Genomic DNA, 24,701 nt, shown 5'->3' with positions numbered 1-24,701 from the left:
ACAAATTATATGTAACTAGGTCTCTACAGAGCTCCTGGCTGACCTGGAAGTCACTCTGTAGATCACAGAAATCTGCCTGTCTCTGCCCCAGAGTCTGGGCCTAAGGGCATGTTCCTCTACACCTGGCAGGAACTAGCTTTTATACGATGTCTATACTGTTGGGTCAAAATACACCTAGTTAACCTAACTCAGTATTCTGGCAACTGTCACTGGAAGAGAGCATTGATCTGGGAGCCTAAAGTTGGGATGTGAAGCAAATGCTGATTCTTTGCAGCCCATGAAGACTCAAGGGTTCTCTAACATGGCTGAGCACCTGGCTCGATGCCACCAGTGGCCAGGGTTGCACAAGTTTCACATGCTGGCCTCCCTGGATGGCCATAATCACTGTATGACACTGAAGCTCGTCACTGTGTTTGGAAACGACCACCCAAGATCTCTGGACTCTCTCTTCATTGTTTCTAACAAGTTATTGGCCATTGATTCGTTGTTCTACTTCATCTCAGTCTTTCGTATGAGGTCATCCCTCATTTTAGTTGACAGGATTGGCTCTGGCCACACTTCCTTGCCTTGATTTTCACCTCAAGTTGCTGTACAGACCTTATGCTACAGTTGTGTGAGTTTGGGCTCTACAATAATAATAGTAATAATAATAAATACAAATTAAAAAATGGAGCTTTACTTGGGGTCATGTGACTGCCATGTGTTTATAATGTGACCTGTGCATACTGGATGTAACTTTATAAAAATGAAAGTGAATTTACAGAGCCGTGTTGAGACTCCTGATGCAGTTTTTAAAAGATATCATAGTTAAAGGATGAATTTTAATAACTGATGTAAATGTGCCTCCAAGAACGCACGCCGTGTTTCCTAAGGGCAGATGTCGCACCTGTGAGTCAGGAATGATCATGGTCCCCTAAGTGAATGCCACACTGGTTTCAAAGGCGTTGCTGTGTGCAGGGCTGTAGGCTCTCTGGTATCCCTCGTGGGGAAGCCGCTGCCAGGAGGTAAATTCACACCACATTTTGAGCACTAGCGTTGGCATCCAAACCCAGATCTGACGTCATAGCTCATTCTCTCATTCATCCTTAGTGATCTCCGAGTTGACAGAGACTCTTCCCTCCTTTGGGAAACTGGAAATGAACATTGCAGCATTCAGGCTGGGACACTGAATTACAGTCAATGCACCAAAAATGCAGCTCATTTTTTTTTTTATTTTGGCTTTTTAAAATCACTGTTTATTCCATTTGGTAGAGGATTTTTTTTCATACAAATATTTGCAACAATTTTGAATTTCCCAAAACCATACATAGACGATAAATACCATGCTATTAAAGTATTAAATTTGTACAAAAATACTTTACAGTTTAATACTTGTTTGTTACAAACAAAAATACATATTTAAGTGACTCATGATCTTTTTTTATTTTTTTTTTCCTTAACAGGATTCTGTTCTATACTTTCTTGCCCTGGCAGTTCTGAAATGTGTTTGAAATCATATGTTTCTTTGCACAGAAAAAGATGAATAATTTTCCTTAAACAAAGGACACAGTGTTTGGATGCTTTGTCTGTGTGGGTGTATTAGTGACCAAAATGAACATGTGTGGAAAATAATTGCTTTGATATTCTACCATCAATATACAGATCTCTATATTTTTAATATTTACCAAATAACAGTTATTAGTATAGCTATTCAAAATATCTGAACAAATGACAACAGTTGCCAACAAACATTAAAGCAACTGTCACAGTTATTTTATTGCTTTGGGGAGGGTGATTGGCAATGAGATTTTGTGAAGATGTATTTACAAGTTCAGCAAGTGGCATGGCTCAGAACAAAAGGTAGCCCCGTGTCGTTAAGTACGTGTGCTGTGCACCCTCGGTGTGCTGATCTGCAAACATGAGCTAGATGAGTTCTAGTGGCCTACCCATAAAGTGAACCTCATTTCATTAAACTCTTCATTCATTCTTAAATTCTTTAGTCTTGGGATTTTAAAAATAGGATCATATCACTAATTCTCCGAGTTACTACACATTCTAATTCATTATCAGAGAGTTTCAACTATTTAAAAAAATGTGTCTTAAAGGGGGAAAAAAACAGGTCACAAGACATATCCTGTTTGATCATCCGTTGCATAGGGAGTAGCATACATCTTAGTTAAAATCATTCCTACATTTACCACCACCTATTATGATCTCCTGCGTGCATCGTTGCGGAAACGTTTTAAGAAAACCTAATGCTATACCCATGCCCCTCCCACTGTGGCAGGCCTAGCGGTTGACCCATCTGCTCCCCTAGCAGAGCCAGCTCTATGTGAATCCACATTGCTTCTGTTCTTACGTTAATGGCTGTAGAGTAAGAAACGCATCCTCAGGGAAATTATCATAGAGAATATTGTCAAACGGATGTTTCTGTAAAAAGTGACAGGAAGATGAACTGTAAAAATGTTTCCTCCATCTTAAGTCGTGGGAAGGGGGCGGGCTGCTTCCTTTTGATTCTCTACCATTGGGCCTGTCAGAGAAGGGCCTGCCAGTTACTGGAGCGGCCATGGTAAAAGAGACCTCTTCAGGTCGGGAAAGGATGTGAACATGAGCCATGAGGGACATTTAAAAGACCCCTGTGCTTGCAGTTAATGCCACGCGACTCTCTGTGCCTCAGCTGTCACAGAAATCTTAAAGGGATTTTTAGCACCATGTAGATATTGTCTTTGTCCTGCTTTGTGAAGGTGTTGCTATAATGTGTTAGTGGGTTCTCGGGTCTCTAGATTACCACCGTGGCTGGGCTGTGGGAAGAAAGCGCTGTTCTGTCCACTCCAGTCTCCCGGCAGAGCCTGCTGTTCTATTGACTTCTGGGAGGCCAGTGGGTTTCTGCTAATGACCAGGTCCAGCTTGTTGCCAGATTCGGCTATGAGCGGCACGACCAGGCAGCAGTCAAAGTCTCTCGTCCGGACGTGGTTAACCTGCCAGGCCAAGAAGAGCCACTTTCAATGACCGGTGCAGCCACTGTGCTCCCAAACCCAGAGGCCGGCGGCTGAATCCCAAGGGGGACCACACCATTTGGCTACTTGGTTCACTGTTAATCCTCTGCCACTGCCTGTTGGGAGCTGAAGAGCAAGGCAACATCCTTCTGTCCCCACACTAAGACCACCCCGGTCAGTCTCCTGTTGCTCAGTGCTACCCCAGTTTACAGCAGAAGAAAGCAGTTTAGACTGGGGTGGGGGTGGGGGGCTGCTTTGCTGTAGACTAGCAGTGGGCAAGGGCTCCAGCAGGGTAGCCGCAGGCAGTCTGGCTGCCATGATGCTTAGAGCTACCTCGATTAAGAACAAACCTACCCCCTCCTCAACTGACACATGCTGTAGGCACTCCAATTCTCTTTCAACACTGTGAACTTGGGAATTGAACCTCGGGGGTCACACAATTAGACCAACACTCTACGATGGAGTTGTAGTCCCCATCCCACAGCAGCACTTGTTAAAATCACCTGCATTCAATTCCCAGTCCTGGCTTCCCATTCTCTCCCGTGCTTTTGAGGACAAGTGTGGGGCGGGCACTTTGAAGGGCCCAGTTTAAACTCTGGGAACCAAAGCGTCCTCAGCTCCTTGGCTGCTGGCAGCTTACTACTCCAGACATCTGCCTGTCCCCTAGCTCTCCTCTGATGTAACATTATGGCAAAGCTTGCTGCCCAGGCCTGAGAAGAACACCACGCCCATGTCTCGAGCTGCTGGCTAGAGATGAACACTTGGGGCATCTTTGCCTCTTCTCTGGCTGCTTCCTGCTTTCACTACTTTCACTACTCAATGGACCACTCAGACATTTGCCCTCAAAATTCAAGTCTCCCAGTACAGACAGCTAGGTGCCACCTCCTCTCTTGTCTTCACTCTTCATTCTTATCTGTGTAACTTGGGGGCAGAGGATTCCCCTACTGGCTCACAGTACTCTCCCGTCCGGGATCCATTATTGAGCAACACTGAACTATTACAGAAGTGTATTTGCACTCTGCATATCGACATTTGCACTCTGCATATCGACATTTGCACTCTGCATATCCAAGGACTGCCCACGCCCAGGCCTGGCTTTCTCCCAAAGTAGTGGGGGACTGAGAGCCAGGACCATACACAGCATACACTGGACATGGGATGGACAAGAGCCACCAGGGCCTCCTCTATAAATGTATGTCCCACATAAGGACCTGTAGTTACTGAGACAACTGGGAGAATTTGTCTTTAAACCTTTACCCAAGTCAAAGATCCAAATCCCTGTCGATATTCATTAAACCAGGCTTGCTGGCTCCTCTTGTACCTGATGCCCTGTTAAACCTGGGCCCTCATTTCTCACGGAGCACTCGGCTTCCCTCGGCTTTGGTCCTCTGCTGTTTTCTAAGTTCTTCCATGCTCCCTCCATGCTTCTCTTCCCCTTCTAGCCAGGCGCTCACCATGGGTACCTTTGTCTAACCCCTCCTTCCAGAATTCTTTAGCCCTGGCTGTTACACCGTTTTTAAGCAACAGATCAAACTTAAGAACTGTGTCGCATCGGAATGGGCTGAAGCTACGAAAGACTTCGTCCAAAACAGGTAGGTAGCTTTAGCTACACTTTCCTGGTCTCCTTGTGAACACCCGCTTCTCCACCATGTCCCTGTTCATTCACGCTAATACTGTATTGCTTCTCTCTCTCTCTCTCTCTCTCTCTCTCTCTCTCTCTCTCTCTCTCTCTCTCTCTGTGTGTGTGTGTGTTGTAGGTACATGTGAATGTGAATGTGTTTTTGTGTGGAGGTCAGCGACAGATATCAGGGATCGTCCTGGTTTGTTCTCCTCCTTTCTTTCTTTAAGACGGGGCCTCTTACTGACACTGTAGCTTAGTGGTTTGGCTAGACTGGCTGGTCAGCGAGCTCCAGGGCCACATCTAGGCTGAGGTTTGAGGAATAAACATTCAAACGGAAAGGACAGCTCAGTGTCAGAAAACTCAGGAAGTTGAGATAGAATCCTTTATCCAGCTGTTCGCTGCTGCTGGCGTCATAGTTCAATGACAAGAGGAGAGTGGAAGGGTCCAGAGTATGAAGGAGAATTTGGAGGGCATTGCTGCTTGTAGGTCAGAGGCAAGGATTCAGGACTCCCTCTGAGGTCTTACCTGTAAGAGCCTGTCATAGGGCTTCAGGCCACCAAGATCCCCTGGCCCAGCTGGGCGGATATTCTTGACATACACTCCTTTCTCCAGCAGGCCATCTGCCACGCTGAACCCAAAGTCCTCCATGCCAGAGTCCTTGTATAAGGTCACCTGGAAAGTGGAAAGTGTGAAAATGTGGAGGTTAGCCTAGCGGGAGCCGTTTGCTGCTGAAGTCTCTCGGGTCAGACACCCACCCCTGCTACTTTGCTCCTACCCCAAGAACATCCTTGGAATCTAAAGTCTCAACCTGAGCAGCCAAAGGAGGACAAATAAGTCACATCTTTCTTTTATTGTTATTGTTCCTCCTCACTAAAAATGTGCATGCATCATTGCTGTAGGAGGCCCTTTTGTCTTTGGGTTGCTTTCATTGGTTAATAAAGAAACTTCTTTGGCCTTGTTGATAGAGCAGAACTTAGGTAGGTGGGGAAAATTAAGCAGAATGCTGGGAAGAAGAAAGCAGAGTCAGAGAGACGCCATGGATCTGCCTGAGATAGATGTGCTGAATATTACTGGGTAAGCCACTGCCACATGGCGATACAGAGATTAATAGAAATGGGTTAAATTAAGATGCAAGAATTAGCCAATAAGAAGCTAATGGGCCAAGCAGTGATTTAATTAATACAGTTTCTGTGTGGTTATTTCATGGCTAAGCTAGCCGCATGGCAGGAATGAACAAGCGGCCCTTTCTTGCAACACATCATGCGTATTCTCTCTTCTCTCTCCTCTCTCTCTCTCTCTCTCTCTCTCTCTCTCTCTCTCTCTCTCTCTCTCTCTCTCTCTCTCTCTGTGTTGTTTGCATGCATGTGTGTAGGTCAGAGGACAAAGTCAGGTACCTTGGTACCCTGATCTATCATCCTCAGCTATATTCTCCTGAGACAGGTTCTCTCACTGAACCTGGAGCTTGCCGTGTTCCAGCAAGTCTGACTGTCATTAAGTCCCATCAGTTCTATCCCTTACTGTCTCCCACGCAGTAATTGGGTTACAAGCATGTACTGCCACACCTGGCATTTTCTTGGGGGCTAGGGATCCCTACTCAGGTCCTCAGGCTTGTATAGCAGGAACTACTCTTACCCATTAATCCACCTCTCCAGACTCCACCTCCTCCTGGCAAATTTCAGTCACTAGGCATAAGACACAGTGGGCAGTTTGATGTCTAATGTCTCCCTGGAACAGCCCTCAAACTGGGAGGGAAGCCAGGGATGAGTGATGTTGAAGGATAACCTTTTCCTGCCTCCCACCAGCCTGGTGCTCTCCTACAAACTGTATTCTACACTGCCTCTCCATTTGAACCTGTGCCACGATGTAACACTGTTGTATTTGCTGAGATGCCCATGTAGCTCATCAACAGAGCTCTTTCTAAAACACTCCCAGGCAACCTAATAAAACATCACGTGGGGATGGGCTAGTTCTGTTCACTTGCCCAGTGTTTTTTAGCAGCTCAAGGTGTCTACCCTCCCGCGGTATAGCTGATACCCTGCACTACACCTGAGGGCAGCTCCCTACAGCTCCACCCCTCCCCCAGCTTCACTTCTTCAAGAGGCAGCCTGAGGTGAAAGAGAAAACCATGTGCACACCCACAATATGCTTCCTGAACCTCTGACCATGTTCTAAAGATTGGGCTGAATGCTGGAACAGGAGTAAACAACAGAAACGAGAGGCAAACCCACACTGAGCTTCCTCATTCGGCACTTTCCATGCACATGTGCTATGAAGTGGGTGCTGCTTTATTAAGGATTATTAGGTACCCTCCAAAGTCTCGTTATATTTCAGCAAGGATCTGGGCTTACTTCACAAACTAATCATTACATACGCACGCACACACACATACACACAAACACACACACACACACACTCCTGTCAAATAGTAGAAAAAAAGCAAACCCCTCAGAGCTATACAAGGCAAACACGACAGCTAGACCTTTTATAGCAGGCTTAGATTTTTATATCCAGTTATTTGACTGAGGAGAGGTATGGACCACTGAAGGAAACACAAAAGGGGTCAGTGTGGGGATTTTATTTCACTGAATAGAAAGCTAAAAGCAAAACAAAACAGAACAAAAAGCAATCAAGCTTCCTGGGTCAATACTACTTACCAGCCCACTCTGTGGTCTGTGGTTATAGTCGTTTCAGAGGTGATGGAATTCAATTTTATGGAGGGTAAGCAATCTGCCCGGGACCATAGAGGTAAGGGATGGTGGGGCAGGTCTGTCAGAATCTAGATGCTCAGTGCTTAACCAGCATGCTTCACCGGTGACCATATGCATATTCCTATGCTATAGTGAAGGTGTTTGTAGTTGTTCAGATTTTTAAATGCCTTAAACAGGACGGTGTTTTATAATTCATGGCACCTGGGGTCCTGGTATCTAAATATCCCATCCTTCTTACCTTCCTAGTCCCTTTCCTCCAGGTCCCCCAAAAAGGCTTGGAACTGAATAAGGTGTGTGTGTGTGTGTGTGTGTGTGTGTGTGNTTCACTCTCCCTCTGTCTGCCTCTCTCTCTCTCTTCTCTCCTCTCTCTCTCTCTCTCTCTCTCTCTCTCTCTCTCTCTCTCTCTCTCTCTCTCTCTCTCTCTCTGTGTGGTTTGCATGCATGTGTGTAGGTCAGAGGACAAAGTCAGGTACCTTGGTACCCTGATCTATCATCCTCAGCTATATTCTCCTGAGACAGGTTCTCTCACTGAACCTGGAGCTTGCCGTGTTCCAGCAAGTCTGACTGTCATTAAGTCCCATCAGTTCTATCCCTTACTGTCTCCCACGCAGTAATTGGGTTACAAGCATGTACTGCCACACCTGGCATTTTCTTGGGGGCTAGGGATCCCTACTCAGGTCCTCAGGCTTGTATAGCAGGAACTACTCTTACCCATTAATCCACCTCTCCAGACTCCACCTCCTCCTGGCAAATTTCAGTCACTAGGCATAAGACACAGTGGGCAGTTTGATGTCTAATGTCTCCCTGGAACAGCCCTCAAACTGGGAGGGAAGCCAGGGATGAGTGATGTTGAAGGATAACCTTTTCCTGCCTCCCACCAGCCTGGTGCTCTCCTACAAACTGTATTCTACACTGCCTCTCCATTTGAACCTGTGCCACGATGTAACACTGTTGTATTTGCTGAGATGCCCATGTAGCTCATCAACAGAGCTCTTTCTAAAACACTCCCAGGCAACCTAATAAAACATCACGTGGGGATGGGCTAGTTCTGTTCACTTGCCCAGTGTTTTTTAGCAGCTCAAGGTGTCTACCCTCCCGCGGTATAGCTGATACCCTGCACTACACCTGAGGGCAGCTCCCTACAGCTCCACCCCTCCCCCAGCTTCACTTCTTCAAGAGGCAGCCTGAGGTGAAAGAGAAAACCATGTGCACACCCACAATATGCTTCCTGAACCTCTGACCATGTTCTAAAGATTGGGCTGAATGCTGGAACAGGAGTAAACAACAGAAACGAGAGGCAAACCCACACTGAGCTTCCTCATTCGGCACTTTCCATGCACATGTGCTATGAAGTGGGTGCTGCTTTATTAAGGATTATTAGGTACCCTCCAAAGTCTCGTTATATTTCAGCAAGGATCTGGGCTTACTTCACAAACTAATCATTACATACGCACGCACACACACATACACACAAACACACACACACACACACTCCTGTCAAATAGTAGAAAAAAAGCAAACCCCTCAGAGCTATACAAGGCAAACACGACAGCTAGACCTTTTATAGCAGGCTTAGATTTTTATATCCAGTTATTTGACTGAGGAGAGGTATGGACCACTGAAGGAAACACAAAAGGGGTCAGTGTGGGGATTTTATTTCACTGAATAGAAAGCTAAAAGCAAAACAAAACAGAACAAAAAGCAATCAAGCTTCCTGGGTCAATACTACTTACCAGCCCACTCTGTGGTCTGTGGTTATAGTCGTTTCAGAGGTGATGGAATTCAATTTTATGGAGGGTAAGCAATCTGCCCGGGACCATAGAGGTAAGGGATGGTGGGGCAGGTCTGTCAGAATCTAGATGCTCAGTGCTTAACCAGCATGCTTCACCGGTGACCATATGCATATTCCTATGCTATAGTGAAGGTGTTTGTAGTTGTTCAGATTTTTAAATGCCTTAAACAGGACGGTGTTTTATAATTCATGGCACCTGGGGTCCTGGTATCTAAATATCCCATCCTTCTTACCTTCCTAGTCCCTTTCCTCCAGGTCCCCCAAAAAGGCTTGGAACTGAATAAGGTGTGTGTGTGTGTGTGTGTGTGTGTGTGTGTGCATCCTAATAAAATCCACACCTCACACACTGGTGTTATGGGAGGAGTTAAGTGGCATGACTGACAGCTTGCCTTTGGCCAAAGTAAATCGCATCATGAAAAAGTCTAAGTTTTGTTAGTGCCCTGGGCTCAGCTATGTGTTGCAGCTTCTGGAGAAAGGTAGTGTCTTCTTGTCCACTGCTCTATTTCAAAGCTCTAACCAGGTGCCTGTCACGTGGCAGTATATTGGGCTGAATAGAAGGAAATGGCTTTCTGGCATTCCGTGCTCTGGCTAACTGGTCTTGCCGTGCCACACGCTTATAAGCCAGTGCAGAGGTGTGTGAACACGAAGCGGGATTTAATTCTAGGTTCAAAGCCCCCTCTGCCAAGGCTCTCTGCAGTTAGACACTGCCCAGTGCCATCACGGCTGGACAGGAAGATGCTCGCTGGTGACACTGTACAGCCACAACAAGAGAGCACACTTCTGATACTGGAGCCAGCCTGCTCCACCTTGTGACTGAGGAACCTTGGATTTGGGGACTGTGTGAGTGACTAACTGCAGGGCCATTGTCAATGGAAGCTGAACTACATACTTATAACGCCTGTGAGACCTGATGTTTCAACAGGAAAAAGGATGCTATTGTCTCGACTAAGTGTGTGTATGTGTGCATGTGTAAGTGTGTGTATTGAATGTATGTGTGTGTATGAGTGGTGTTTGTGTATGTGTGTGTGAATGTGTGTGTATGTGAGTGTGTGAGTGGTGTGTGTATGTGTGAGTGTGTGTGTGTATATGAGTGGTGGGTGTTTATGTGAGTGTGTGTGTGTGTGAGAGAGAGAATGTGTGTGTGTGTGTGTGTGTGTGTGTGTGTGTGTGTGTGTGTGCAGCCGGACATTTAGAGAGGAACTCAGAGAGGGATGGAAACTTATCCAAGGTCAAACAGAAACCAAACAACAGAGAATTGCTTTAAAACAAGATCTCTGATTGCAAAGCTCTGATCTTTTGACCACATACTGTCTTATTTAATGTATGGTTTCTTCAAAATGCTTTTTCCCCCCAATTGGATGATATAACTCAGTGGTAGACTAGTTACTAAGATGTCCAAGGCCCTAGGGTTCATTCCAACACTGTCAAACCAAACGACCTCCTTCCCCCCCCAAAAAAAAACCGTACAGAGAAAATATTTAAGACCTTCTGTAATTATGTTTTTGTCTCAAACCATAAGATGGGTGATATCTGCATTATTCATTGGAGGAAGTTATTAAGTTTCATTTTATTTTATGTATAGGAATATTTTGCATGTCTGTATGTATGTGCATCATGTGGGTGCCAGTTTCCCGCAGAAACATAGAAAGGGTGTTAAGATTCCTAGGAGACAGAGTTACAGATGGTTATGAGATGCTTTGTGGGTGCTGGGAATTGAACTTGCGTCCTGTGCAAGAGCCAAGAGTGCTCTCAACCACTTAGCCACCTCTGACACCCTGGAAGAAGATCACACACACACACACACACACACACACACACACACACACACACACACACACCCCAGCTCATGTTTAGGCAGTCATGTTGGCAAGAGTCTATATACATGACAACATAACAGAGCGGATTTGGAAAAGCCCACGGGGCCCCCGTACAGGAAGAACCACAGGCAACCGAGAATAGCCGAGACTGTGAGAAGTGCTCTTCCCCAGGGAAGAGTGCAGCAGCTGTGTTCTGTGCCAGTGGTCATCCCTAAAAACAAGTAAACATTATGTGGACTGAGTATGTTATATTTGAGAATACATATGTATACATACATATACATGCGTGAGGTAACAATTAATGAAAGAAGAGGCCATGAATTTGAAAGGGAGGGGAAGAGGTATATGGGAGAGTTTGGAGGGAGGAAAGGAAGGGGGAGAAATGTTGTTCTAATTGAAATAAGTAAGTAAATTAATAAACAAATAAATAAACTTTAAGTATCTTTTAAAATGAAGGTGCCACAGCGCCAGGACTCCCTGTGTCCAGCACTCAGTGGCAGCAACTGTCACAAACTGCATTGACTTGGGTTGCTCTTGACTTCACTGGGAGAATGTTTGCAGACGAGTGTCAGATGGTAGCTTGTGTCTCTAAAGAGCTGATCATTTTCTTCTATAGTGACAGTTCTCAAATAAAGAGACAGTTAATGAGCATCAGAGAGAACACACAGCCTCACCAATCCCTGGAGATGCAAATTAGAACCAGGATGAGAATTACCCCCAGTTAGAGGTTATTTATTTAAAAAAAAAAAAGGAGAAGAGTTGCTGTCGAGGATGCGAGGGCTGAAGAGCCTATCATATACCCTGTTGGGGATGAGGTAAATCAGTTCAACCATTGGATATAACCTAGGGAAGTTCCTCAAAAACCAAAAAAAAACCCAGGATTCTGTATGACTCTACAATTCTAAGGCTGGATTTTCCAAAGAAAATGAAGTTATTGTATCAATAATATGCATAGCCCCATGTTTATTCTAGTACTGAACACAACAAGTGAGATGTGAAATCAATGAATGAGTCTCCACCCCATGAATGAATAAAGAAAGTGTGAATCTACCCCATGGAAGGTTATCCATCTGTAAGAAATGCAGTCTATCCCTTTAGGTTCCATTGATGGAAGTGGAGAACATTATCTTAAATAACGTAAATCAGGCATAAAACAGTCGGAAATCTCATGTGAGTGCTCACTGGTGGGGGCTGGAATGTGGATCTGAGCGAAGAAAGAAGAAGAGTGGCCACAGAACAGGGAGGGGACTAGGAAGAGTCAGCGAGGAGGTTATCCAATGAGACAGAAGTGTTCCGTGGAGCACAGAAAGTCTACAACAATGTACGGTATATTTCAAAATATCTGGGAGAGTCCGTAGATTCTTATCACATAGAAATAATGTTTGAAGCCAGGCAGTGGTGGCACATGCCTTTAATCCCAGCACTTGGGAGGCTCTGAGTTCGAGGCCAGCTTGGTCTACAAAAGCTAGTTCCAGGAAAGGTTCCAAATTTACAGAGATACCCTGTCTTGAAAAATCAAAAAGAAAAAGGCAAATAATGTAAGAAGAGAAAGCAATGCTAGTTACCTTGATTTGATCATCACTCACTGAATACATGTATCATATCAGTACCCTCCAAAACATGCAAATAACATGTGTCAATTACTAAGTATATAATAAAAACTATGCCTGCTATAGAAAATTAGACAAAGCACACATAGGGTGTAGCTATAGGAGAGGAACATACTATGCATTTTATATAGACCCTGGTTGTTATTAATTCACTGACACAAGTAAGCCTTAATTATTTGCTATTTTCCAGCACCTAGTCTATCATTTCCCAAATAGTCTCAAAAAGTTTTGTGTGTTTGTGTGTGTGTACATGTATGTGTACCTGCTCGTGTTTCCACGTGTGAACATGGATGAGAATGTGATGCAGCACACATGTGCAGCTCAGAAAACTACATTGGTTGTGGATTCTCCTCTTCTACCTTGTTCCTGAGATGGAGTTTCTCTGTGGTTTTCTGCTGTGTTTCCAGGATGTCTAACTCACAAGCTTCCAGGCATTCTCCTGTTACCCACCTCCCTATAGGAATAGTGGCATCGCCACGCCTGACTTTACGTGGGTTCTGTGGATTTGAACTCAGGCCCTCACATTTGCATGGAGAGTATGTTACCTTATGAGGCATCTTCCCATCCTCACAAGTTTATGAGATCACCAGGATCCCAACAAGGGCCACTCATTGCCTGTGCTAGACTCCGTATTTCCTCTTGTCTGAGGCATGTTCCCATCCACTCTCCCTAGTGCTACTGACTTACAGTCAGAATCCAAGAAGGACTTCATTCCGAGACTCCATGAGCTTCTGACACCATGGAGAGAGCACCAAATACTGTCTACACGCACACTCTTATCCTCAGCTAACCAGATAAGGTGGGATTTGGGGTTTCTTTTCTGTGGCTGTGATCAAAGCGTTCTAATTAAAAGTAACTTGGAGGAGTCAATGTGGATTAAACATTATAGACATCATGGAGGGAAGCCAGGAAGGGAACTCAAAGCAGGAGCCTGGAGTCCGACACTAAAACAGAGACCATGGCAGAACACTGCTGGGCCCCTGGGCTCCTGCTGAGCCCTCTTACTTACAAGCTCAGACCCATATTCCAAGCGTGGTATCATCTACAGTGGCATGGGAACTTCCCACATCAATCATCATGAGAAAGTGCACCACAGACAGGTCCCCAGGCCAATCTGACGGGGGCAATTCCTCAACTAAGGTTCCCTCTTGCTGCGTGTTTCACGTTAATGACCAAGATTAGCCACCCGAGACAACTACCTGATCCCTAAAGGGCAGGATGGCATTTGGCATGATTATGACGGGGAAAAGGGAGGAGTCACATCTCCGTGGGGAAGGGGTGAGATTTCCTTATGCTACTGAGTATGGTGTAAACGTCACAGTCTGAGGAATGTTTTATGTTTGGAGTTTTCCACTTGGTATCTTCAGACTACAATTTTGGCCATAGAAAATTGAAACTGCAAAAAGTAAGAGTGCAGGGGATGGGGGGAGAGAGCTGACTGCACAGCCGCAGCCGTGTTGGGGGGAGAGTGGACTGCATAGCTGCAGCCGTGTTGGGGGCAGACAGACGGTAGACTGCACAGCCGCAGCCATGGGCTCTAGCCTGTAGAGTGTTCTACCTCACACATACATTAAACAGAAGTTAGTTCTGACGTTTGATGTAGTCAGGGTATGTGGGGAGCACAAATAGATCATATATGTACAGCGGCTTCCTGTGCTATCACACCGCCCATTGATCCATGTCCAGGCTCACAGTTCACCCACAGATACCTGTGTCCGAATAATTTCATCAGGGTTGCAAGGAATAATGTCTCCTAGTACAGCCAGTCTTCTATACTGTCTTAGTTAGGGTTTCTGTTGCTTTGAAGAGACACCACGACCACGGCAACTCTTATAAAGAAAACATTTAACTGGGTAGCTTGCAGTTCAGAGGTCCAGTTCATTACCATCACCGTGGGACATGGTAGCAGGCAGACATGGTGCTGGAGAAAGAGCTGAGAGCTGGACATCTTGCAGGCAACAGGAAGTGGTCTTGTCTCACTGGGCGTGGTTTGAGCATCTGAGACCTCAAAACCCGCCTCCACAGTGACACACTTTTTCCGATGAGACCAGACCTATTCCAACAAGGCCATACTTCTTAATAGTGCCACTCCCTTTGGGGCCATTTTCTTTCAAACCACCACATCTACTTACCAGCTTGAATTTGTAAAAATTGAATTCTCCCTTTAACTGATAAGCAGTTAGTACAAGAAAGGCTGAAAGACTTTGAATTTAATTTCAGAACAGAAAAGTCGTGTGCTTGGTACTTCCAGCAACGTCTTAATGAGACTTTACTTTGTTGTAAAGGATGGGTTGAACCTATGGAGCTTTCCATATGTGTTGTGTTCAACTGTTATTAGTATTTGTTTGGATGCTCAAATGCATTTGGGCTTGGAAAAGATGGGGTGTCCTTCATGCGGATCCCCCCATTTGTTCTGATAGGATCTGTGTTTTCTAGCACACGTTATCATGGACACATCTTGACTATTGCTTGTCCCTTTTCTGGAATCAGCCAATCCTTGATTAGATGAGAAGCTTCTAGGTTTTATTTTCAAAGGGAGGAAAAGAAGGAGGTGGGAAAGGGCAGAAGGCAAAGAGTCAATGGAATGTCGCTGAACTGACCTGTTTACGGGGTAGGTGCAATCTCTATTCTTGAGGTCCCTGCCTGTGCACTGTTTCTTGGCTCTGTGGGTATTTTGTTTCTTAACTCATCTTCTTTATTCTAGCTATGTTATTCACCTGATAGGCAGCATTCCTGTGGGGACCATTGCCTCTACTCCTAAGTGGCAGTGTGTTCTTCTTAGTTCCACATAACTTGAATTTGCTACACTGTGTCCCTGTGGGCTCCCTATGATTGGCTGAGTTAGAAAATAGGCATCTGCCCCGAGGTACAACTGAATGGGACAAGCTGAAGCTCACAGTGGAAATCAGAAGTTCACTTTAGTCTTACAGCTGAGGCCTGTTTTCCAACACCATAACCCAGAGCCCTTGCATAGGAGAATAGACCTGGAGTTATGAGATTCTTCATTGCTCGGTTGGCTTGTGACTCCTAGGTATCTGCTCCACAGGCCAGAACCTGGGAGCAGCTTGTGGTGGTTTGAATGAGAATGGCCCCCATAGGTTCACAGATTTGAGTACTCAGCCACTATTTGAAAGTGGCTGAGTGGCAGGCACTATTTGAAAGAATTAGGAACTGAGGTCTTGTTGGAGGAAGTGTGTCACTGGGGTGGGTTTTGAGGTTTCAAAAAGCCCATCCCAGCACTCAGGAGGCAGAGGCAGGTGATCTCTGAGTTAAAGGCTGACTTGGTCTACAGAGAAAGCTCTAGGACATCTAGGGGTACACAGAGAAATCCTGTCTCAAAAAGCAAAGCAAAGCAAAACAACAATAAACAACAACAACAACAAAACCAACCCTCCCTCTTCCCCCCAAAACCAACAAAAACAAAAACAAAAAAGCCTATTCCAAGCCAAGAGTCTCTCTCTTCCTACTGCTCGTGGATCCGGATGTAGAACTCTCAGCTACTTCTCCAGCGCATCTGCCTGTGTGTTACCCTGCTCCCCATCTTGATGACCACGGACCAAACCTCTGAAACTATAAGCGAGCCCCAATCAAATATGGATAAGAGCTGTGTGGCCATGGTGTCTCTTCTCAGCAACAGAACACTGACCAAGACAGAGCCAAACAACAAGCAACACCTGCATTGCCAGCATCCACACGTGGACTGGAGCATGGACGATGAACGCCAACATAGCGGGCTAGTAGATTAGCTTGTGTGGTTCTGAGTTCCGGTTTCTGGCTAAGCCTCATACAGGAAGCATCTCGATGGCCAGCTGCTCAGGATGAGGAGCTCCTAACTGTTCTAAAATAGAAATCAAGGTTTCTGTGGAAAGATGCCCCAAGGATAGAAGATACTGAATATTGATGGCCATCTCTATCCTTCCTTAGAGATTGCTAAGGAATAATAAATTAATACAAATGAAATTAATTATTTTAGAATCACATATAAGACCCCAGAAATTAATAATCTACTGACAGGAAACACAGGCTGGCTGCTCTCAAAATAGCCACAGTAATTCTCACCATGTAGTTCTGCTTGCTTGGAGATCACTAATGGGGAATTTTTTATTTGTTTCTGGGCTCCCCAAATTTCTAAGGATTCTGAGGTTTTACCTACAGACAAAGTCTTATCCGGGCACTTTCTGTAACGCTGTACAGGAAAATCATCCTTTCTTCTAATAAGGTCTCTGAGCCTGGAAGCAGCTGATGGAGGGATTTCTCTGATCTTACTCAAACGCGCTAGGATCCAATACTGGAATATCTGACCTCATTTGCTGGGTGTCTTCGACCAAATCATGATTTCTGTTCGCATAAAGAATCCTCTCGCTGGCTAGGCAGCCTTTATTCATTTTCAACTGCTCAACAAACTGAAGATGAATTATGTATCCCAATTCTCTGCCATTTTTCCCTCTGCGCCCTCTTGTGGTTACCCAGGAACATCACACAAAATCCTGCTCTCTGAAGAGCCATCTAGAAGCCAGCTGGGTTTGCCGTCTACTCTAGCCCATGTGAGCATAGTTTATCTTGTAGGATCTCTATCAGGAGAGGCCCCTGGGTAAACTGGGGCATTAACACAGTTGATAGGTTTTTTTTTTCTGTTCTAAAAGAGCCAATCAGCATCTTAAAAACAAAACTGTGAGCATGGGTCCAGGTCAGTGGACTTCGGCCCAGTCTGTGTCCCCGCTCTTGATGCAGCTGCTTCAAAGTCTAAGGCCCGAGCAGGAGCTATGCCTGTGGTAGGCAGCCGGGGGTGGGGCAGGCGAGGGGCTGGGGATTGGGGGGAGGCTACTGAGATTCAAGTTCAGCCTTGTTTTAACGTTTTTCATCAAGCTTCACTGCTTGTCTGAGCTGTGTCCTCAGGTAGAGATCAAAAATCAATGCTTGATGCTTTAATCAGAGCCAATTCATCCCCTTTCAAGGGCAACCCAGTGCAGCATCTTGAGCAAGTCACAGTAAGTGACAGCCACCCTGGAATCAGTTCCTGAGCCCCGACAGCCTTCTTAAAGCTCCGTCTTTTGTAACAATAAAAGTTCACATAGTTCTCAGAAACAATGCTGATCTCTGTGGAAGTCAGCAGGCACTTGGGATTGCCCCTGGCAGACACTACTGGGGCAGCCACGCTTCCTTTAAGCAAGACGGTACAAGCAATGCCAGATCTGAGGATGGGCCTACCTTACCTGCAGATCTTAGAGAAAAATAAAATAAAACATAAGACTTCATCTTCTAAACCAACTCTCTAGTCCAGGAAGAAGTGTCTCTCCTTATGTCACTAAAAGCTCCTGGATTTCCAAACAAATTGGGCCAGAAAGGCATCTGCTACTTCCATCAGGGGAGTACCCTTGGCAGAGGAGAAGAAAGGCCAGCTGCTTCTGATATGGCCTCCTGCTGCTTTTTGGCATCCTGTAGCATCGAGCAATGGGCTGTGAGATCAGGATCCAGGATGCTGTGCTCCATGCGTTGGCAACGGGGCTGAGTTGGTCCTGGAGAACTTAGTTCCCTCTGAGTGAGGGCGACCCTTCAGAAGAACTGTGGTGTACTAACAACTGCTTTTCTTGGTCGCCATAGAGCACATTCACAATGCATTTACTTCACAGAAAAACTGAGAGTTCAACCCAGCCATGGGAGCTAATGGTCCCCAAGTAATGGCTTGCCATGTCTCTGGACTATTGACTTGCCTAGCTGCTCCTGAGCTGGGCGGCTGTGGGCGTGGACACTTGTTCCTAGTGTCTCTTCTCAGAACTGTCTGATGTTTGCCCATGGCGCCAGCAGTCTACACTCAGCCTCTGCTTCCTAGGTTCCCGGTCACTCTAGCTTGGTTTCCTGGGCTGTAAGTCCTTTCTTATTCCTCTCCAAGTCACAGATCTCTAATTCCCATAGACCCACAGGGTCCCCTTGATTCAGGAAGCAACTGTCAGCTCTTGTCAGAGACACACCATCCACTCATACTGAGCTGGTGGGGATTAGAGCCCATGGTTACTGTCGTGTGTGTGAGTGTGTGAGTGTGCGTGCGTGCATGCGTGAGTGTGTGTGCCGGTGCGCTCGCGTGTGGGTGTGTGACAAGTTGGAACTCACTAGGCTCCTACTGAGCAATGTACCAACTGTCTTGATTTTATTTCCTCACTGGAGATGGATTCCTGCAGACTGACATTGTAAAGGGCCTCAGACAAGGAAAGATTACTAAATCCCATCTTAAAGGGAGAAAAACCCAAGCCTTGGCTACACTGTTATGCCTTCAAGGACTGTAACACTCCTGGACGAGAGCCATGCTAATGCAATATGAAGGAGCAGAGACAGAAGGCTCGTCCTCCAGAACATGGAAGCCAGGATAGCAGAAAGACCTTCAGGCAACTGACTATTTTAAATGAGCATGCCATAGATGACATAAAATTCTTCAACCTATAAATCAATCATAACAGAGACATGCAGGGACATCAGAGAGATGGCTCCATGACAGAAGTCACAAGGAATCAGAAATAGCAGCAAGGCGCACTGTCTAGCAAGCCCGTCTCGCAGGACTGCTCAAGGTCATCTGAGACGTGGGGACGTCAGCTCCATTTTACTTGCCTTTGTGAAAGACAGTGTGCCAAAGGCAGTCCCCAAGCAGAGTGAGGCTGCCGGAGAACTCTTGCTCCAGAAACTGATACAGACACTTCCTGTGTGCTTTTTAAACAAGCTTTGCCATCTGCTATCATTATTACTGTCATAATAAACAAGCATTTTGTTTTAAAAGAACAAACCCACAACCGTGGGGAAGCAGTTTGCCAGGCACGCTATGTAACTGAAACATGAGACCCAAACTCCAGTCCTGGTTGTTTCTTCAACAGTGTTCCCACTATTGTCTGCCCTTGTCACGACAGGGATGTGTCTGTGTGCCAGGCTGATACAGTGACAGTCAAGGAGCCACTGCCTCCATTCTCTGGGTCTGCTGTCCATCCTCAGTGGTTCTAGGTTTTACGGCACTTACTCAAGTTCAAGCAGCTGACTGAACCTGGGAACATGTGCTCTGCAAGGTCACTGTCCCCCGTATCAGGTGGCCCTGCTCACAGGTGGCTCTGATCTATGCTTGTGAAGTGTGAAAACTCAAATCCACACTTTCTCCACTTCTGCAGAAAGGAACCCAGCAAGGCAGAGCTACAGATAACAAGTTCATACACCCATTGAGTTGCTTTTGATTTCTGCCGCAGGCAGTCCTGCACCAGCCCTTGGGAGCTCTGTGCCTGGCACAAAGACTCCTGTAATCTTTTGTGGGGCCTTCAGATACTTAGCGAAGAAAGAGCCATGTGCAAGAAAGAGGTAGTTCTATATTTGACGTGTAAGAATGAGCTATGCATTTCATGTGCAAGAATGAGATATGTATTTCCCTTTTATTTTTCTCCTAGTGCCAAGTCTGGAGCCTGTTCCTGTCTTGGGGAGAAGGTTACAGAAGAAGCTGCTGTTAGCCACAGCACTCTTTCCATGGAATAAGACAGTGCCACCACACCAGTTCCGCTCCAAGAAAACTCAGCCTGCAAATGCATGATGAACCTGGCTGAGGGAAAGCCAACGTTTCCTAGGACTGACTCCAATGGCCCGGTGCTGCACCATCAGCAGTCTTGAATAAAAGACCCAGGACAAGTATTTTAGAATCCTGCTATAAAAAGATAAATATGAATAGCTGCATATAATTCAGTGGTATACTTCTGCTGAAAATCATGTATGGTGGGGAGATAATGAGTGCCAATATGAATTATTTGTAAAGTTCAGCTGGGCTGAATGTGGGGACCTTGTCATCTTGCGAAAGAGCAGTTTTTGCCTGAAGGTATGCAGAGGCTGTGATTCATCTCAGAAATAGATCAAGTGGCCACCAAAGGATGTTAAAGATTCCAGAGAGAAAGGAGGAGGGTTATCAGTGAGCTGTAGCTAGTACCACACGTTCCTTGTCTGCAAAGAGAGGGTGGGTGATAAGCTGCAGCACAAAACAGAACTCATCTGAAAGAGAAAACACAGACGCTCCAGGCCTGAAACAGAACCTCCCTCTGTGTGCCGCCCGTGGTCTGGGATTTTGCTAAAACAGAGTCATCACCTATGTAGAGCTAGCAAAACTTTTGTGGGTGATTCCCAATCTTTAGTCCTCAAGAGAATTCACTGACAATGTGGCTAAAATGTAAATGCTCCTTGCCCTAGTCCCTGAGAACACAGAGAGTGTACTTTGACAAGTACCCCACAGTGGCAGTCATCTCTCCTCTGTAGCTCAGCTGTCCTTCACTTCTCCAACTGTTGTGTGGGATTAGTGACTCTCAAAATCAATTCAGTGACTGAAGGATGGGGTGGGGGAGAACGTAGCGAAGGCATGGGTAGAAAACGAGAAGGAAACAACGGATTCAGAGGAAACTGAGACATTTCTGCCTGGGTTTCATGCCATTGTGGCCATAGTAAGGGAGGATGCACTTCAGCTTCCTGTGTCAGACTTTGGGACTGTGCTGATTCCGGATCTGCAGTGAGGCAGGACATACACAGGGGACCAAAGGCCAGGGATGGAGCTCAGCTTTTGCAGTTTGCTTGCCTAGCATGCACCAAGTCCCCAGTCCCACCCCTAGCACCACATAAAACCAGGAATCACGTGACACACACCTGTAATCCCAGCAGTGGTTGGGTAGAACAGGAGGACCAGATATTTCAGGCTACATGAATTTGAGGCCATCCTGGGCTGTACAAGAACATGTCTTGAAAGAGAAAGAAACGTGAGGACCATATGTGTCCTTCAAAGCCTCATCTGTTTTCTCTAACTAGGCTTCCTCTTCCATGGTCCTACTACTTCTCAAAAACTTATTCAGATTTTGAACCTATGAATAGATTATGCCCATCCATTAAGTCAGAGTCCTCATTATCTATTTGTTTATAGAAATGCCCTAAACACTCAAAGGTGTGCTTACAAAGATCCCAGGTGTCTCTCAGCTCCATCCAGTTGGTAACCCATCCAGTTGTAAGCTGTAGTTCATAGTTTTACCCTTTTTACATTTTTGGCTCTTTTTGAGGCTTGCCACCAGCTCCCAAATAAATCACACAGAAACTTATTCTTTCTTATAAATGTCTGAGGTTAGCATGGTTTGTTTTTCTTAAATTTCTTAAATTATCTGTCTACCTTTCCCCACTAGGCTTTTTTTTTTTTTTTTTTTTTGTCTTTCTCCATTCTATATACCTTTCTTTACTTATTACTCTGTGGCTTGCTGTGTACTTGGGTGACTTGGGTGTCTAGGTGTCTGGATGACTGGGTGTCTGGGTGGCTGTGTAGCTGGGTGTCTGGGAGACTGGGTGGCTGGATGACTGGGTGGCTATGTATCTGGGTGGCTGGGTGACTGGGGGCTGGGTGTCCTGGTGTCTGGGTGGCTGTGTAGCTGGGTGACTGGCTGGCCGGAGGTTGTGCAGCTGGGTGGCTGGGTGGCCAGGGGACTGGGTGGCTGGATGGCTGGGTGGCTGGGTGGCTGGGTGGCTGTGTAGCTGGGTGTCTGGGGGCTAGATGTGCTGGTGTCTAGGTAGCTGTGTAGCTCGGTGACTGGCCCCTTGCATTTTGTTTTCCTCCTTTTGTCACTCCTTGATTCCCTCTTCCAAGATTTCTCCTCCCATTTATTCTCTCTGCCTGCCAGCCCTGCCTATCCTTTCTCCTGCCTTTCTATTGGCCATTCAGTTCTTTATTAGACCAATCAGGCATTTATTTACAATTAGGCAAAGTAACACAGTTTCACAGAGTTAAACACAATATATAGGGTGCGACACATCTTTGCATCATTAAACAAATATTCAACAGCATATAAGAGTGTAACACACCTATAACTAATATTCCACAACAGTCACCCATCACAGTCAAGAAACTACCAGACAAGTGAACAAGTATGAAGGAGATGGAATGACCCACCCCTTGAGCTTCTACATTCCATGTCTTTCTTACAATGTATGTCTATTCATCCATCCTATCTTGATCCAATCTGGACACAAATGGGCCCAAACTTTAGCCAAGTGACAACCACCAGAAAGACTGAAACAGAGCAGCTTGTGTCACAGTCCTGTTCACTCCGCCCTCGGTAGCTGCTGGGAAATTCCTCTTCTATGACTTTTCAGGGATTGAAAATGAGCATTTGTGCAGACTCTAGTTAGCTGGGTTATCTTCAACCTAAGGAGGGAGGGAGTTGCTCAATTCTGTAGCTTCTTCTCTATGCTGCCACTAAGTTCTGACAAAGGCTTATGACAGGCAGGCAGGATCCAAAGGAAGATAACTTTATTCTATCAATGTTATGGTTTGAATCCACAATGTTCCTCATGACATCACTATTTGATTGATCCCAGATGCTGGCAATATTTTGGGAGGTTGCAGAAACCATAGGAAGTGGTGCCTGGCTGGGAGAAGTAGATTGCTGGTCTGTAGGAACATTTGCTTCCTGAACTGATCTATGCTTTTTGGTCCATGATGAAAAGAGAATATTTCAGACACGCCACACCTACGGGGATGGGCTTCATCCTCTGAAACCATTGACTGCATTCTCCGAAACATGAACAAAACTAAACCTTTCTTTACACAACCAGTTTCCACCAGACATTCCATCACAGCAATGAAAATCGACTAAAACCATCACCACGTTAGCATGCTTTCTCATGACGCCAGGTACTCAAAGACACATGCATATAAGACAGAGGCACAGCCAAGGCTCTTGACTCTGAGGCCAGTCTGTTTGTTAAGATCCATTTCCTTCTCAATTACTGGATGGCCTATTGGGGTAACCACATTCACCTGAAGGTACCTGAGAGGTTCTCATAAGCTGCCCCAAGAACTCCACAGCATCAGCCCACAGGCCTCATCTCTACTAGATACTCTGGGAAGCCTCATCTTAACTAGATACTCTTGGGAGGTCGCATCTTAACTAGACACTCTGGGAGGCCTCATTTTAACTAGATACTCTGGAAGACCTCATCTTAACTAGACACTCTGGGAGGCCTCATCTTAACTAGACACTCTGGGAGGCCTCATCTTAACTAGATACTCTGGAAGGCCTCATCTTAACTAGACACTCTGGAAGGCCTCATCTTAACTAGATACTCTGGGAGGCCACATCTTAACTAGATACTCTGGGAGTCCACATCTTAACTAGATACTCTGGGAGGCTCTAATCTTAGAGCATCACTGAGCTTTAGAGAGCCCTGTTTTATTGGGGACAAGTTTAGAAGAAAGAAAATCAACCGGAGAAATGGACTTCTAACAACTATTGAGGAGAGATAATTGACACAAAGGAGAAAAAGCAACGTTACATTTATTGGGCCACACTGACCCATTTGTGCCCGTCATTTCACGACCTCCCCATTTCACACACTGGTACACAAATGTACCAACCGACCCACTGCCTTCTGTTACATTAATAAGTGTGTGATACAGTTTTCTTTTTAAATAAGACTTGTGTTTCAGTAGAGCCCCACTAAGAATTCTCAGTTATAACGACATCCACATCCAGTTTACGGTCATGATTTTTATGACTGCTTTCAGCACGGGGACGATGGGGAGACAAGACATTTATGTTCCTGGGCCATAAGCAGCTGTCTTTGAAGAGATAGCTTCACTCTGGAAAAAAAAAGTCAATTTCATGGCTGCAACTTATTGTATAAATGAGACTAATGTGTCAACTCAAAATAGTATGTGTCTATTGTGAGGGTTAGAAATACGTAGCAGATGGACAGAATTCAAGGTACTTGCATGTTGGTATTTCTTTGAGGAGGAGGTAAACAAACATGGTTTTCTCGGCTTGGGTGGAAGCTGAGACAAGAGGAAAAGGCAGTGTTCACACACAACCAAGCGAATGAGGAGGGTTGGGTTTCTTCTTGGCATAGCAGAGTTAGCCAAGCACTGAGCGTGTAGTCTTTGCGATTTCCTAAAGCATGACGGTATATGTCCATCTGCGAGTTACGATATGTGAGTTACCAAGCAGATCTATTTAGGACAACCAGACACACAAGCTAAACTGTGCAGTGGGCTCACTCTGGATCCTAATAATAAAATGCCAGAAGCAGCTTTGCTCTTCTGAAATTCTCCTAATGCAAAGAACCCTGGTCACGTGAGAATATCTTCATGCCCAAAGTACACTATGCTGTTTGATAGTCCTTTGCATATGCTTCTTTCTGG

At 45.6% G+C, this 24,701-nt stretch overlaps 1 protein-coding gene across 4 annotated transcripts in view; it reads right to left on the bottom strand.

The window, feature by feature from the left end:
• The window catches only part of Grip1 (glutamate receptor interacting protein 1), a 632,754-nt gene that overhangs the window by 8,619 nt on the left and 599,434 nt on the right, over positions 1-24,701 (bottom strand). For 2 of the 4 annotated variants that reach the window (XM_050165496.1, XM_050165498.1), the window contains 2 exons: positions 5,122-5,268; positions 2,768-2,957 (listed from right to left, as the gene is read on the bottom strand). In XM_050165496.1, the coding sequence (XP_050021453.1) occupies positions 2,768-2,957; positions 5,122-5,268 (337 nt within the window). Of the gene's footprint in view, positions 1-1,187; positions 2,958-5,121; positions 5,269-23,503; positions 24,144-24,701 lie in introns of those variants that run through there. The other 2 variants (XM_050165497.1, XM_050165499.1) reach the window with 2 other exon arrangements.

Source organism: Alexandromys fortis, unplaced genomic scaffold (genome assembly GCF_014885135.2).
Source record: "Alexandromys fortis isolate MF-2015 unplaced genomic scaffold, M_Fortis_MF-2015_v1.1 scaffold_154, whole genome shotgun sequence".
NCBI classification, from domain to species: Eukaryota; Metazoa; Chordata; class Mammalia; order Rodentia; family Cricetidae; genus Alexandromys; species Alexandromys fortis.
The sequence above is the reverse complement of the archived record's forward strand: the minus strand, read 5'-3'. Positions and strand labels throughout refer to the sequence as shown.